At 38.4% G+C, this 17,563-nt stretch overlaps 1 protein-coding gene across 2 annotated transcripts in view; it reads left to right on the top strand.

The window, feature by feature from the left end:
- The window catches only part of LOC123312814 (tyramine/octopamine receptor-like), a 36,670-nt gene that overhangs the window by 17,622 nt on the left and 1,485 nt on the right, over positions 1 to 17,563 (top strand). The window contains exons 2-6 of one of the 2 annotated variants that reach the window (XM_044897318.1): positions 6,651 to 6,712; positions 13,583 to 13,870; positions 15,268 to 15,496; positions 17,103 to 17,286; positions 17,351 to 17,442. In XM_044897318.1, the coding sequence (XP_044753253.1) occupies positions 13,585 to 13,870; positions 15,268 to 15,496; positions 17,103 to 17,286; positions 17,351 to 17,442 (791 nt within the window). In that variant the 5' untranslated portion in view covers positions 6,651 to 6,712; positions 13,583 to 13,584. Of the gene's footprint in view, positions 1 to 6,650; positions 6,713 to 13,572; positions 13,871 to 15,267; positions 15,497 to 17,102; positions 17,287 to 17,350; positions 17,443 to 17,563 lie in introns of both variants that reach the window. The other variant, XM_044897316.1, reaches the window with a different exon arrangement.

The raw sequence follows: 17,563 nt of genomic DNA, 5'->3' as shown, positions 1-17,563 counted from the left end.
GAGTATCTCCTCTGAAAACTCAATCAATCGCAAGATTGGAACTCCTAGCAGCTCTTTTACTTGCTAATCTCATAGCATTCGTGATAGAAAGTTTCAAAGGCATATTCACTTTCAATGACATATATGTCTGGTCAGATTCCATGATTGTTCTCACTTGGGTTACTTCGTCTCCGCATAGATGGAAAACATTTATTGCCAATCGCGTGAGACATATCCAAGAAATAATCTCCATTTCATCTTGGCATCATGTGCCTTCCCATCTGAACCCGGCAGATTGTGCAAGTCGTGGTTTATCACCGGCGCAACTTTCGCAGTTTTCCCTGTGGTGGGATGGTCCAGAATTTTTGTTGAAATCTGAAGAGCATTGGCCTACTCAGAATAACTTTCATTCTTCAAATGGTGTTGAAATTCCGGAAGAAAGAGCGCCCACTGTTTTGTTGTCAAAACTCATTACCACGGAAAATGTTATTCTCTGTTTGCTTTCAAGATTCTCATCTCTTCCAAAAATACAGAGAATAACAGCATATATTTTGCGCTTTGTATCAAACGGATTGAAAAGGAATGATATCTCAATGTTTAACCTTTCTATTAGTCCTCAAGAAAGTGATAATGCGCTAAAGTATCTCATTAGGGTGGTTCAGAATGATGTTTTCGCCGAAATTAGGCTGAAGATTAAACAAAATGAGGTTTTACCAAAACCAATACGCAAGCTTGCTCCATTCATTGATCAATATGGTCTTTTAAGAGTTGGGGGACGATTGCAAAAATCACCATTTTCGTTCGACGTTAAGCATCCTTTACTTTTACCTAAAGTCCATAGACTCACGGATCTAATTATTGAATGGACTCATCAAACTTCTTTACACCCGGGCTTAAAGACAATGCAGTATTTATTACTTCAACGCTTCTGGATTCTTTCCCCTAGAAGTGCGATTTACAGATGTTTGTCAAAATGCATTCGTTGTTTTCGATGCAAACCCAAATCCTATAATCCATTCATGGGAAATTTACCGAGTGTAAGAGTAACTCCCTTACGCGCTTTCACCTCAGTTTGTCTCGACTTTGCCGGACCTTTTCCCTTACTGATGAGTAAGACTAGAGGTGCAAAAACGTACAAGGGCTACGTTTGTGTTTTCGTGTGTTGTAGCACAAGAGCCATTCATTTCGAGGTAACTTCCGACCTCAGTTCCGATACATTTTTGGCGGCATTTAGGAGATTCATATCTCGACGCGGACAATGTTTGTCAATTAGAAGTGATCAAGGCACCAATTTTAAAGGAGCTTATAATGAAATGATCAACCTAGCTCAAGTCACTGCTGAAACCCTCTCAATTACTTGGGATTTCAACCCACCAAGCGCACCACACTTTAACGGCTTAGCTGAAGCTGCGGTAAAATCTTTCAAAACCCACTTTTATAAGGTCATCGGTACCCAAGTTTTGAGTTATGAAGAATTTTACACCCTTATGACTCAGATAGAGGCTGTGTTGAATTCTCGCCCTCTTTGTGCGGTTAGCACAGACCCAAATGACCTCCAAGCTCTAACCCCAGGTCATTTTTTGGTTTTTGAGCCACTGGTCAGCTCCATTCCAAATCCTGACCTGAGCTCTTTAAATATAAATCGACTAAATCGTTGGCAGTTAATCCAACGCATTCAAGGCGATTTTTGGAAAAGGTGGTCCAGAGAATATATTCATTCGCTCCAAGAAAGATCAAAATGGTCTACATCCAACCCCTCACTTAATGAAAATTCGTTGGTTCTGATAAAAGACGACCAACAACCTCCTCTTCGTTGGCCTTTGGCCCGAATCATGAAATTACATCATGGTGATGATGGTGTTGCACGGGTTGTTACACTGAAAACAGCGTCCGGCGGCACTATGCAGCGTCCAGTGGTCAAAGTATGTCCACTGCCTGTTCATTAATCTGGACATTCCTTTATTTCTGAAAAATTAGTTATTTTTCATTATTTGTTTCGTGATTGTATTCATTTTTCGTTGAATTTGGGATAAAAACATTCGTTTTTGGTGGGGGAGAATGTTTGGGAATCTAAATTTCCTAATTCATAAAACTATCAATAAGGTTTTGTTATTTGTTTTTATGGGCCAAATTAAATTAAGAAGTATTTGTTTTCCGTCAATAATTTTCGAATTTCGCGGTGATTGCAAGTTACACCACGAAAACATCCGCAACTGCTGTTTTTTCGGACATATGTGGAATCAGTATTGTTCTTACGGCCGAACTAGAGAGTACTCTCGCTCGATAAATTATTATTAATATTTACTACGACAATCAGAAAATACGATCCATTGCTGTGATCCATAGCTACACGACTCCGAACATCCAGGAATCAAGAAAATAACGAGGTAAGCAGTTGCCCTATTTTTTTTTCTCTTCGAGGTGTACTTGCTCGTATATTGTTTCATAATTATTCTCTTTCTTTTTTTTAACCAGCATTCATTCCTACGTTGACATAATTATGATTGTTGCGTCAGATGGATTGGAAATATTCGGAATAACTCAATATTTGTAGACGTCTGTCCGAGCCTATTTTGGCAGAATCCAATCTCGAACAGAAATTGTCCCGTCTAGGAGAAAGCACCAAGAGAATTGCTTCCGTTTCAATTTTCTTCGAGACCACACATTTTTTTTACGGTTCGGTGACACAAGAAGCTAGTCGATCTGAACCCTTTCCATAATGAGGGGAAAGAAATAGTCGAATTTCTCGACGTGCCAAAAAATCCAATTTGTAGACTCCATACGATTCGCCTGATTGGATTTATCGGTATCGGTTTGGAAGTGTCGAAATGCCGCCGCTACTTATACCGGGTGGTTCTTCGAGGTTTAAAAAACTTCAGGTTCTCGGGGTTCTAAAATGAACTCTGAGATCTGGGATGGCTTCAAGGATGTACATTTAGCAAAAAAATTAACGCACATTCTGAAAATCTCAATTTTAATGAAAGTTAACTCTACATTGACTTTATAACTTATTTTTTATGTTCTCTCGGGAAGGTTTTGAACGAAACAAGACAAATTAAATGGAAGAAAAATTCAGGATTTCACCGAATCTTATGTGAAAGAAGAAAAATGAACAATTTCGAAAATACTGAAATGCTGATAAGTGATTCAATACTTGGTATTTCCACCCCTTGCGTTAATTACAGCTCGGCAACGACGGTTCATACTCAAAATGAGTGATCTTAAAATGTTCTGATCTAATCCTTCCCAGATTTCTCCGAGTTGGATTCCTAAGTCATCAAGAGTAGCTGGATGATTTTCTGAACTTATCAGCCTTCTATTGAGGTTGTCCCAAACCTGCTCAATCGGATTGAGATCTGGACTTCCTGCTGGCCATTCCATTCGAGAGACTTCAACCTCTTCAAGGTACTCCTGAACGATGCGCGCACGATGGGGTCTGGCATTATCGTCCATAAAAATGAAATTTTCACCAATGTATGGGGCAAATGGCACTACATGCTCTTCAAGAATGTTCCTTATATACTTATCAGCATTCATAGCTCCATTATCAACGACCACTAGGTCTGTGCGAGCAGCTAAAGATATTCCACCCCATACCATAATCGATCCTCCCGCGAAACCAGTAGTATTCAGGAAATTGCACTGAGCATATCTTTCATGTGGACGTCTGTATACAAGGGAACGTCGATCACAATGGTAGAGGCAGAAAATCTAGACTCATCTGTGAAGAGAACTCTTTTCCAATCGGCCTCTTCCCAATGGATATGTTCTCTCGCAAAATCCAAACGCGCCCTTCGATGGGCTGGTGGAGAGCTGGGCCTCTTGTCGCGACACGAGGCCTTAAATCATATTCTCTGAGGCGATTTCTTATTGTCTGAGTGCTAATTTGCACCTCATGAGTTTGCTCAAGCTGAATTTGAAGGAGGCGAGAGGTTGCAAACCGTTGTCTCAACGAAGAAACTCTCAAGTAACGTTCTTGAATGGCAGTTGTTACCCGTGGTCTACCCTGTCCTGGTCTTCGGACATTCATACCTGTCTCCCTGAATCGCTGCAACATTCTGTGCACACTTGTATGGGAAACTCCAAACCTTTCTGCAATTCGTGTGTATGTCCACCCTTCTTCTCGCAAAACTACCGCTTGGGCACATTCCTCTTGGGTCAAATTGCGTGTTTCGAGTTGCATAGCGATCGAGTGTAGAAAATCAAACGAAAGAAAAACTATTGATCGCTAGAATTGATCGATAACAACTGATTTTAGAATGGAGCCAATACATTCAAAATCTGATAATATCATCTTTTTTTATTCCTGCTGGGAAAAAACATCTGTATTGAAGAAAACCGTTGAAAGTTGATAACATATGCATGCATAATTCTGATAAAAATAATTATCATTGAGAACATCTCCAGTTGTAGAATAAATTTGAGATTTCCATAATGTGCGTTAATTATTTTGCGCAGTGTATTTCACATCACAACTAATCGAAAGTCTATAAATCGAATACTTTCGACATTCTGGATCATCAAATGACATGTGGCTGCCCTGAAAAACAATTTGCATATCCCCCATATCCTTTGATGGATATTACTGTTCGCTCTTACACCAAATCCGTGATAATCCAGAATTTTCGATCAGAAAAATCATTCGGGCGTCGATGAATCCCCGTCGAGGCTTCCACGAAAAATCCCCCAGCGCCCCTGATACAGAACTAATTTGAATGGGACAAAGGGGAAACACGAGCACGAATCAACACAAGGCAAAATTAAATGGTAAAGTTCAGTCCAGTTCACGCCGCGCATTTGAATCTACATGACATCTCGTGTATAAATAGAAACGGAGAACAACGACTTTAGGATGATACCGTTAAAGACCCCGTCACATTCTTTTCCACAATTTCCTCGAATTCCGGGTTGGCCAGCCTCAGCAACGAACAGTTGTAACACGGAATTAATTAAGCTTTTCAGTGCCCGTTTCAGGAAATACGCCGTACGAAAAAACTCATCCGCTAATGAAATGTTCATACGAAGGGGTGTGTGATACTCTTTGCATCATTCATCATGGAATTTTTCAGAAGTTGTCGGGCGTGAACTAATTTTCGGTGGCCTGTAAGTTCGCAGACCAATATTATGTATGGGTGCCTCCCTGTCTGGGCACACATACGAACGAGGCACAGAAGAATGCCTAGGTATTTACTCATAACTTTTCATTAAGGAAAACGGAGATAGGGACACAGGATTTTTACATGGATTTTGGTTCACCATATCTTGATTCTATCAAAGTTCTCGATCAATTCTAGTGATCAATAGTTTTTCTTTCGTGTGAACACTGTGATCTACTTTGCTCAGTCATAAACCTACTATCACCTGTGTAGCCTATTTTCATTTCCACATTTTCTAAATCTAGAGAACGAAACCGAAACGAAACTACCAAACTAGAGCCCTGATAAAGACTTGAGATTGAAGTAGAAACCACTTGGCATCATTTTATGAGTTAGTTTTCGTAAACTGAAACACTTACCTAATATCATAATATCAATATAAATCTTAACATTATTATAGTGCATGGCTTAGTATATTGCTACTTCAATCATATTATTGTTACCTTTGAATGCAAAAACAGGAATCTTCTATAAACAGATCGATATGGCCATGTCCTCAGGCAGAAAACAGAAGGCTCTATCACAGCAGAACGGCATGGAAAGGGTTGTATTATAATTCAGCGCAGAGCTTTGGTAGAGTACGTTTGAATGGGATTCAATTAACCAACAGTGATATATATTAGGTGGTAGGATGGAAAATACATATTTCAAGGTACCGTGACGTGGTGGTTGTACGTTGGGATCACATACAGAGATAAATGCTCACCTCCCCATCCGCACCGATTACACGGTGTCCTGATGAAGCAAAACTTCAACTGGGGCCGAAAAAACAGCCCCTATTTTAGAACATAATTAGCCAATTGAAACAAATACTCATAGTATTCGTATACTATTGATTCCGCTACAGAATTTTGTCTACTGTGTGACTTTTACGTAGGTACATCGTTCTGCTTGCCCGAATTTGACATATGGGGTCGTCAAATTACTCTGTCGTTTGGTTAGCTTCAACTCTACCATTTCAAGGTCGACGTGAATTGTCAATTGAAGATTAGAGTTTGAAGAAGATTCAGTATATGAGCATAAAACTGAGTTCGCGTAAAAATAAAAATGAGATGCGATAAAATTTAATATTATTCCCACATTGAACTATGTGGGGTGATTTGAAATATAATATCATCGGAATGCAATTGATTTTCAGAGCACTCCACCCCTCTCGGTAAACAAATGCTTTATGATCAGTAACTGCAACGGAAATTTAATATGACAATGATCGAATATCCATCCGTACAGAACTTTATGTGACAATCGGAAACCATTAATCGATTATGTGTCAACACTTATGGAAATGAATACACGATTTGAATTAGCTTTCTCGTTCATGCCATTTCAGCAACCGATAGCATGCCCTTCTACAAGAAAACTGTCAATATCGAATATTTCATTTCTGAGGCACATTCATGAAAATCCACTGTCCCTAACAATTGGCACTTTCATCGAACAAAACAAACATTTGAGAATTGAATGATTACCAATCTAATCTTGTGTTCAAATAAATAATAATGATATATTTTTCAGGATCTTAGATTGGAGGTAAAAATCAATATGCAAACTCCTAGTTTGACATCCATTGTGGAAAGGTGAGTTATGAAATTCCTTATTGCTCAATGAAATACCTACTCGTACTTCAGCACAATACAGACAATGAAAATATTCACTGTAATGTATTTATCTCTCAGATCATTTACCAATATGCGAGAAAGAATATAAAAATCAATTTTTCCGAATTTTCCCTTCTTGTGCGAATACACCATCTTGATACTAAACCTCAAACAGGGTATCTAATAAAATTGATTCAACCACCCCAGAAGTTTAACCACTCGTTTAATCCCCACTATGCCGCCGTCACAGGGTGAGATAGAATTTCATTTGGGTCAATCATTAGGTTTCGATTTGGAACTCCTTTATCACTCGGCTTCTAAGCAGATTATGATAAGTCTATCGAATGCTCTCCTTGGGCGTTATCAGCTAGGTTCGGTATTCACCCAATAAACGGGACCTTCATCAAAATCTCCTAGAAATTTTGGTAGAGTAATGATCTGTCATCAGTCTATTCAATACAAAGCATTTTCCGTCTTCCTTCATGACATGTTCAACGACAATTCGATGTGAAATCTTTTTGGAGACGGAATATACAGGGTGTTCCTAAATTTGATGTGACAAAACTAATAAACCTTTAACCACAGATTATTAATAACTGGCGTTTAGGATTCTTCTGAAGATTTTAATTCTTTTTTCTCTAAATCGGTAGCAGATACGATGCAACTACAAGAGACCATAAAATTTGGTAAAACAACAGAACTTCTTCTTCATTTTTTTCAAATTAACAGTGGCTCACTGAAGAAAAGTTCTGGAGGAAAACAGTGGACACTGTTCCAGAAGAAATATCATCCTGTAGATTTGAAATCGAAATTGGCATGTCACATGGTGTGATTGTGTGACTTTCCAAATTCAAATGAAGAGAGCATTCACATTTGTAACTTGGAATATGACTAGAAAACGCTAAAATTGATAGAATATATGTAAATGTCTTCAATATGATCATATTTTTGCGGAATAGAAATTTAGGAACGAAAATCTATCTATTCATCCTCAATTTGGATAAACTATTCTCTCTTCGTTAACTGCCCAAGATTATTCTGTTGCCATTTCAGGATTAGAACTGAATACCCTTTCGCTTGCATTAGGGGGGTGATATATTAATTTCTGAATTCTGTATTGTATATCCATAGTGTACAGAGCATCATATTTCACGTTATTATAGTGTAATGGCCTGGAAAATTCGCACGCCCAGAGTGTGAATCATTCTCGTTTGGTTTGGATAATCGATGTCCTGAATAGTCGGTTAATAGATGATTTCGATGAAAATGGACCGAGCCAAAAATATAACGGGAAAATGGTAGAAACATTGACCTTTAGTCAGAAACTGCAATTCATATAAAAGAAGCCCACAAGTTTTTATGATTCACACATAACTACATTAAAATTTATGATCGATTCAAGAGAATTGGTTGTGATAGTGCATCAAACAACTTCACCGAAGTTCATTCTACTCACAATAATAGCTGGGAGGTTTTTCAGTCTAATTAATGATGTCTAACCTGCATTTATCGCGAGTCACCTCAAACAAGGCTTCACACGTTTGCCGAAAGCTCTGATATGTGGCTTTTCCACCAGAATATGGTGAAAAAGGACTTCAGCAGGCATTATATTTCCGGGCTGACAGTTTTGGTCACACATTTCCCGTTTATCGTGTTGAAACATTCTGGTTTCCCGACCTTCCGTACTTGAAGTGAGATACCGACGAATCCATTCATCAATTGAATTCAACTTAGAGGAAAAATTTATCTGTGAAAATGGAGTGAGTGGGACAAGATTAGATGAAATACGTTTTGGCGTCAGCGGGGGAATCCCAGACCTATTCTCGAGCAATCGCTGGGACAGCTTCACATAACTCTTCGTCCATGTTAATGTGAAAGCTACTAGGAATGAGACGCAGGAATTCAGAAGTTGCCAAAGTTGGAAGAAAACGTGAAAAATCAGAAAATTCGGAATTCACAAAAAAAATACGAATTTGCAGATGAAAGATTGAATCCAGCCTCTCATAATTCATTTTAGCTTCCTGAAAAAGCCTGAAACACATCCGAGCTCACACTTCTTGATGCACCAGAGACTAACGACGTCATATAAACCTCCGAGCAATGATCCAGGGCTCCATACAAATCAACGAACGTTTGTCGATGGAGTGGAGGATTACCCACCTCACAGTCCTCTATTTGGAAGACTGTGTGATAACATTGAATAGTTTCCAAATGACATAAATTTAAAAAAAAACCACTACTACACTGAAAGGAACATACGATTCAGTTTTAGGCCTATTGACTTGACGAATGATTTGAAGTAACGAAAAAAAGAATAGTTAGATCCTCCAGTCGATTCATTGAATACTCTGCAAGTAACAAATTGATTTGTTGTTGAGCCTTCCTAAAGTTTAATCCGAGAGGGTTAGCTAGTAGAATGACAATTATAGAATTGAATAGGTATCTGACACAATCAGTGAAGGTCCCTCAATTGATTGTGGATTAACAAGGAGAACTTGAAGGGTACAGACGGGGTGTTGTCGGTTCTTCACAGTTCCCTCTCATCTTTATTCTAAGAGCTGACTATAATAGGGTGCTCAATTATCTAAATCTGACAGGGGTTCAATCCTCTGCCAACGAACAGGTCGAATATCGGAATAATAACTAGCTAATTCGGTTTAATAGGATGTAATATGATAAATGTCTGCTTGAGAAAATAGAATACCATGGAAAACACTCTGACCTACAGGTATCGCATGGAAGTTACATCACATGACATAGAGTAACATATTTTCTATTACACATAATAACAACACGAACGTCCTTTGAAAAAAAATCGACGTCATGCAGACTATAGGAATTTGAAGATTCAACAATTACTTAATCCACTCCTAACACTAACATTTAGAGCGATTCCCAGAAAAAAAGGAACAATTTTAGTGAAGAGTGGGACGAGAGAATCCATCGAGATTTACGGGCAATGAAAAAGCGTTTTGAAGGAGATTGGGACTCTTTTACGATGACCGCCTACCGTTGGAGCTTGCAACGAGAGGTCCTTCATTCAAGGAAATCCCGAAAAAGATGGGATCAGTTGAAAATTTAAGACTGAACAGTATAACGCACAGGTCGATGAGTTAACCTTCGAAAAATAAAAAATATGGGGCGATATTACTTACTGGAAGAGTTTCTCTTCCAGAATATGAATCACATTTAAATCAATGATGATTTTTCTAGGAGATACGCCTGTTGAAAAGTGACCATCGAAAAATCCCAAAAAAAAGATGGGGTCACTAAAAAATTCATCAAGCCTGAACCGACATCGATGAAATTTCACGATTTATTACTAGAAGAGCTGCTCTTTCAGAATATGTAACACATTTAGATCTACAATGATTTTCCTGGGAGATACGCGTATCGAAAATGACTACACTATAATAATGGACATATCAAAGTCAAATATAAGCAGAATTATGATTCACATTTTTTCTTTCGAACCCATTGGATGAAAGACTCCGCACTGAACATACTACGGGACAAGATACGTATATGTCATCCCATGTTGTAATTTCCCCCGCACGCTATTATAGTTCGGTAGCATCAAAAACCTCACATTATTCAAACGATAATGTCAAAACGTCACGGGAGCAATATTTAACAGAACGAATGAAATCACGAACAGGTTGTACATAACTCATGGATTTCGAAATCGTATCCGACATTTTTCACACTCAACTCGATGAACGACGTGAAATATTATCGTTAAATTTGGTAGGACGTTGCACGGATTAATTCAGTTAATTGTGAGTTATTCACTCAGTAAAATTGCCTCGACAATAAAGAACGAAAGATAATAATCGTATTTCATAACTTACATAGGTTTTTTCCGCTAATTCTCCCTCACAAAACACCAGAATATGACAGAAAAGAAGTTTGCGTTGCAAAATGGCGAAGGGGGCGGTTCATAAAGATACTCTATGAAAGATTTGACTTACACTTACTTGCAACTCACAGAGAAAAACATCAAAAAATGATGTAGACATAAAATAACCATAGACATAGACTCTATGTCTATAGAAAATAACATCATTGGGTGATGTCAATCCATAGACATACATAGAGACTCTATGTGAATGGATGAATTTCTATTCGATGTAAATCAGTCTTGGCAAAGAACAGAAAAATGTTTCGAAATATTCGCTCAACATTATTTATGTATATAAACCATGATTGTTGTGAAAATTGATGATAAATGTAACTACCGATCAAAATACAAGGGAACTTTATATTTCTTGATTAAACAGCATGGAAAGTGTGAAAAGAATACAAATTCTACTGTCGACTTCGTATCGCTTCTCCGTCAACCTCGATTAGCATCAACCCTCTGTTAATTAAGATTAATAATTGTATCCGGTATCAGGTTATTCTTGTTATGTCACGATTCGTGATGAGTATTATCAGGCCATCCATCAATGTGGAACATTCTATTCGTAACACCCGATGTAATCAAATTAAATAGGACGGGGAGGTGCTTCCGTATCAATGATTCTTCCCTTCCTTGTCAGTAAATACAGGGTGTTTCTAAACTGATGCGGAAAATTTAAAAGGGCAATTTTCTAGCCAAAAATTCGAAAATAATTTATGCCAAAAGTCAAATACTTAATGAATTCGAAACTCTTGCAAATGATCCAGGAGTAACTAATGAGCACAGGCATAATAATCCTTCATTCTGAAAGACCATTTAGTCTCACCTACGAATCACAGTTCCATTCAATAAAATGCCTCGCCATGTATCCCCTCATAAAAATGAAATTGATTGATGAAATAGTCGAAGTGATTCCTATATAAAAAAAAACTGATTTATGATGCTCTGTCTCCGCCCGAGTATTATGAAATAATATAGATGATGCAGCAAGTTCTCTCTGGTTTATTCCAGCGTTATTCCTGGAATAGATTGGAATATGCAGCAGGCCTCATTGAAAATTCCTGGGAATATTGCATATGGAATAGGTTCACTATCATTTCGAAGGATGAGTTGAAAAAATTCGATGGATAAAAGCGGATTTTGATGATTTTCAGGCTATGAGGAATCCCAAAAATAATCCGTTGATTTCCATAACTATAAGATACAGTTTAAATGCGGTGAAAATATGGGAAAACGTCTGCAATATAAATGCGTTAAAAAAAAGTGGAATTCGGATATGAGCAACATCATTTTCTACCCTGGTTGTTCCTACCATAAACTTGAAAAAATTAAGTGGCCATCCCAGTAGGGTCCTTTCAGTTCAAGAGTCCTCGAATCATGGTTCTGGCAGAGATAGAGCCTTTGTCGTTTACACCTAGGGAATCATACGCATGAAAAGTTTACATTTCGGTGGAAGCTGCATTGGCTTGGAACCGGGGCGCTGGAATGAAACGTGGGTGGACCGTATATTATCGTAGAAAACAGTTCAATTAATAATGAATTCCCGAATGAATGTGCATTAGGAGATATAGTATGCCGAGTATGCGTGACGGTGTAGAATTTATGTTACCGTGAAGTTTGCGCTGGATGAAATAACAGAACAAACAGGAAAAGCCTTTTTATTCCGATTATGATTTAATTATGATCGTTGCCTAAACTTGGTTAATTGTTTGGAATACCTTTGCCAACAGGCACTGAGTCATGGTGTGGCTGCGTGGTTGTTATCATGGGCGTACGTATCGAGATAAAATTGTACCGAAATTTTCTTCCTTGAAAAATTTAATATTCTTAAGGGAGTTTCAATATGATATTTATTGGCCTCCAAGCCTGTGTTTGCTTATGTATCATTATATCTATCAACAACATGTTATTACTGCAGCGTCTAATTTTACCTATTAGTGAGTAATTTCAAGAAAAAAAGTCTCATACAATTGGGACCGCAAACGATTCGTTTTCGAGATACGGGGTGTTCAAGTTAAAAAAGTGTTTCTCTTAGATACAGTATCTATATAGATATTGAACAGAAATTGGCATAAATATTATAATTGATAGTTCACACCATGTGACATGCCGATTTCGATAGCAAATCTGCAGGGTGATATTTTTTCAAGAACACTGTCCCCAGTTTCCTTTTCTTTAGTGAGCCACTGTTAATTTGAAAAAATTGAAATAGAAGCTTTGTTGTTATACTAAACTTCATGGTCTTCTGTAGTTTCGACGCATCAAATTATACTCGGTATTTCTGATAATGAATGTGTTTTCACAACTTGTTGTGATACCAATCCAAGATTCAAACTTTAACACCCCGTATCTCGAAAACGAAACGTTTGCCATCCCATGTTTATGGGACTTTTTTTCTTGAATTACTCAAGAAATCTCCTCTCTTCGTTTGTACCTAAAATTCAGGAACACTCTGTGTAGAAATCTCCAGAGTCTGCAGTTGTGTTGGAGGAAGTTGAGCAGACTGTTTCAACACAGCTTCACAAAGCTTCAGTTGTCTGCCTCGCTTTGTTCAGTACAGCTCCAGCCCCAGAGTGTGGTGGAGTATGGACCTTATGAATCCATACATACTAGAGGTATCTGTTTAGCTGATTGAACATTCCATAAAGGCTTAATCGAGACAGCTCAAACTTTTGGCATTTAAATAATGATGTTCGACAGTAGAGACCATCCATCTTTGTTTTCTCCCATACCTAAATCGTCCTATGGTTGTCTGCACAAACAAATCAATGAAAACTCATCAAAACTCTCCACAGACATTCTGTTTTTCGATCTCGAAAGCGAAGACCTGAGGTCAATATTTTATCCACTTGAAAATGAGTGTAATTCAATTGAGTCCTTTCATGCGTTCATCAGTGAATCTTCCCAATTAACTCTTTCCTGTATCTTATTGCCGCAGAAATGATTAGGTATGACAACGAACGTCTCCAACTCGAGTATACCAGATGATCTCCTCTACAACAGCCAACCGTCTATCTTGGATGATTCAACTAAAGAATTCCAGAAGATAGCGCTTGCCATCCTTCTGAGCATAGTGATAGTTATAGTGATTTTGGGGAATACGCTGGTCATACTGGCGGTCATAACGACTAGGAGGTTGAGGACGGTGACGAATTGCTTCGTTATGTCCCTCGCCATCGCCGATTGGCTCGTTGGCACGTGTGTGATGCCTCCAGCTGTCGCCAATGCTCTCATGGGTAAGTTATCCTCCTCAATTCATAACATTATGATCATACCTATTGATGCTGGTGTATACGACAATACAAATTCTGAAGACATTGTGAGGTTAGGAAACTGAAGTACTCAAAGTTTTCCCAATGTACACATCAAATACTTAATGATTGCGACAAAGTTCAGGTTGTAACTGGTTATAAACTCAATGAACTATGTTGTCGACTAAATCAGCCAGACAAGCAATACTCTCGGCATATATTCTGAAAGATTAACTTAGGATATAACATAATCCATCGAGGAAGATATACTTATAAATAGTTTCATGTAAATCTCGTCCTTATTTTAGCTTAAAATATGAATTCGGCAATTCAAGGTGGTCAAAAGATATCAAAGACAAAATATTTCCTTCATTCTCCATTCTCAAAAATGATAACATAGACCTAGCCTTATACTCCAATTTTCCAGCAGAAGCAGAACATACGCAGCTAATTTCCGTCAAAGTTAACAGTTCTTTTATAGTAATTTTCCCACTATTCGTTAGAAAAACAGGATAAGGAGTACTTCAAGAGGTAGAAAAGGTCTCAATTCCGCCTAAAAACTAGACTTTTCCCGAGACTTTCACCATGTGAAGAGCGCCGACAATTTGTTATTTTCCCACAAATCTTCTTTACCACTCCTTTCCTTTCCCGATTACTTTTCCGGCAAAGACAGAAAGCCGTGAAACATGTTGTTCCCTTATTTTAGCGAGTGGTTCAACGCAGAAGGAAAAATTACAGTGCAGAGTCGTAGCAATTGTGCGTTCTCTTAGCTCCTCAGAGAAAAGAATGGGAATGGCGGTCATCATTTAACATCTGTTTCATTATTAAATCCGAGGAAGCGCCTTCGGTATCAAAGAGAATGGCCTTTTGGGTGGTTTGCCAGTTTTTGTATGGAATTTCCAAGAATTACCCTCTCTTAATTGAAGTAATGATGCTCTGAAAGGAACTGAGTGGGAATTTTGAGCGTTCGACTGCAAAATTTGGAAATTTTATTAATGTGTAACGTGTACCAATTCATGGTCATCGATATTTAGCTTAGTTTTCACGTAGCTTTACTTCTTATGTAATATAAATTGTCAATTTTTGAACAAAAATAGTTATGAAGCATTCAAAAACTGCCGCTCTCTTATATAAAGCCTCCAAATCTTTAGGTACATGTAAAAATTTCAATATTCGATTCATCTGCGATCATAGGGTTGATATTACACCATATCAGCAATCCACATTTCGCCAGCAACTTTCCCTTTCAACTCCGAAAACATGCGGTGAGCGGTTTAATATTGAAAACAAACACGGATGATCGATCGGTGAAAAACAAACTGAATTCGACCGTGCCACGCTGATTTCCAGGTGAAACTCATACGTTCAACCCGATATTACAGGATCATGGGAGCTGGGATGGATTCTGTGCGATATATGGGTGTCTCTGGACATCCTTCTTTGTACGGCTTCCATCTTGAGTCTGTGTGCCATCAGCGTCGACCGTTATTTGGCCGTCACTCAGCCTCTGACGTACTCAAGACGGCGGAGATCCAAGAGATTGGCTCTGGGGATGATCTTGATAGTCTGGCTCAGCTCAGCGCTCATCACTTGTCCGCCAATGTTCGGATGGTGAGTAAGTCTGTGTCCTCATTCATTCGTATGTGGCTATTAAAATCCAAATCCACCTCATTCGTTTTGGGCAATCCGTAATTTGTCACAATATATTGCTATTTAAGTCTTCACTAAGACGAGTCATAAAAAGCATAGCGACTAAATAAAACAGGTTAGTGGGATCCACATCAGTTAGATAACGATAGAAATCATCCGGTATTATACGAGGCATTTCGAATGGGAACAATGCGAAACAGAATTTAGACTAGTGACTAGTTTGTTTTCTTCCCTGGCTTCTTTGATACAGATTTCATTATTTAATTCTATTAATCCTTGAAGCTTGAAGGCTTTACCTTCTGATCAAGATATTTGTTCCGTTCATGTTCACAGTTGCAGGAAGAAATGAATTTCTGGACTTGATATGTAAAATATACCTATGTGACTTCGGAAAGGCGATTTTCTTAATCATTGGCAGAAAGGATTTCTATAATTTATTTGTTTCTCAAAATTGATCAGTGTGTAAACCGTACCTACATCAGATTTATCCCCGGAGTTGTAAAATAAATGAGTGAAAATTCGATTAATTTACACAGGCATGCTTGAAGGGAAAAACCAATCTTGGTTTAAACTCGAATGTGACTACATATTCCGAAAACGAATGGAAAGGCCTAAGGTATCACTTATTCTATCTTCCCCATTCAAAATCTAGGGGTTGGGGTTGCCACACCAAAGGTTTAAGCGATACGATTTTGAATTTTATCTCAAAAGTTGTCTTCCTGGAATCAAAGATGAACCTATCCCAATTCTGTTCTGCCAAGGTCCCACTCTGTATATTCGTTACAAAATGAAATATACGCAGATCCACCACGAGGAAATGAGCATATCTGTCTAGGCGGATTCAACTGAAACGGAATTCCCTCGGAGTGAACAACATCACTGCCGTGTTGTGGAGTTCAGGTGGTGCAACACTTGGATTTACTTCGGTAAATTGGAAACCCAGGGATGAAATGTGACAACCGCAGCTCCAGGCTTAGGAAGACAAATAGGAGGGGGCCGAGCCGAACAAAGAGGGTACTTAGGGTTCGGTGGAAAATAAAAAGCCGGCTTATTCATCGTTCATTGGACCTCTGCTTATCCTACTGTCAATCATCATTCCGGGAAATTATTGACAACTAAATGTACCCGCTTATCCTTGAACACTGAAATAATGCAAAAACCAGTTGCATTGTTACTTCGACTCTGAATGGATGATCTCTCACATCTTACGTCGATCATATCTATTTCGTTGCACAAAGGTACTACTGAAAACTGCTTTTCTCCCTCACATGTCGGAAATTTGATGGATCTTGCTGACGTTATACCCTCAAAAGGCGAGCCTATCTATATTTGATGTTAAATGTCAATTCACTATCTGAAAACGGACGAAAAACATACATTCAGAAAAGAATTACTCATCCCTTGATAACTACCTTAATGATTCCGAAGAACCAAGGAGGCATAAGCAAATAAAATCCCTAGGTATCTTCAAATAAAACCCACGAATAAACTGACTCACCCTCAAGATTATGTTAACATTTTTGGACATCAATTTTGGCCTTAGTTGATCTGGATATCAAATTTTCAGGTATGAACCCGGACGACATGAAGACAAAACATGTAGATACAACAAGAATACCGGTTATGTAATCTTTTCTGCGATGGGTTCTTTCTTCATCCCCATGGTGGTGATGCTTTACGTTTACATGCGTATTTCATGCGTTGTGGCGCAGCGACATGACAAACTGGAACATATTGATGTCCACTCCAAGGTGGGTATTTTCGATTAATTAATTTCGTACCTAATTCGTTTCCATTTTTCTTTTCTCCTTCCAGAAAAATCACAAATTAGTTTTACAATCGCGAGAGGAATCAGACCCGGACAGGGGATCATCAGAAGGTGAAGAAATATGTCTTAGGACAGCTAGGTAAGCATCATGTGTGAACTGTGAGCTCTTTGGTTAAAATTTTCGAGAAAAATGGTCCTCTCTCAGCTTTTTGCTTCGATGTGCTACGTTTTAAGGGAAGAATTGAGCAGTGGATAAAACA

This window comes from Coccinella septempunctata, chromosome 5 (genome assembly GCF_907165205.1).
Source record: "Coccinella septempunctata chromosome 5, icCocSept1.1, whole genome shotgun sequence".
Classification (NCBI taxonomy): Eukaryota; Metazoa; Arthropoda; class Insecta; order Coleoptera; family Coccinellidae; genus Coccinella; species Coccinella septempunctata.
The sequence above is the reverse complement of the archived record's forward strand: the minus strand, read 5'-3'. Positions and strand labels throughout refer to the sequence as shown.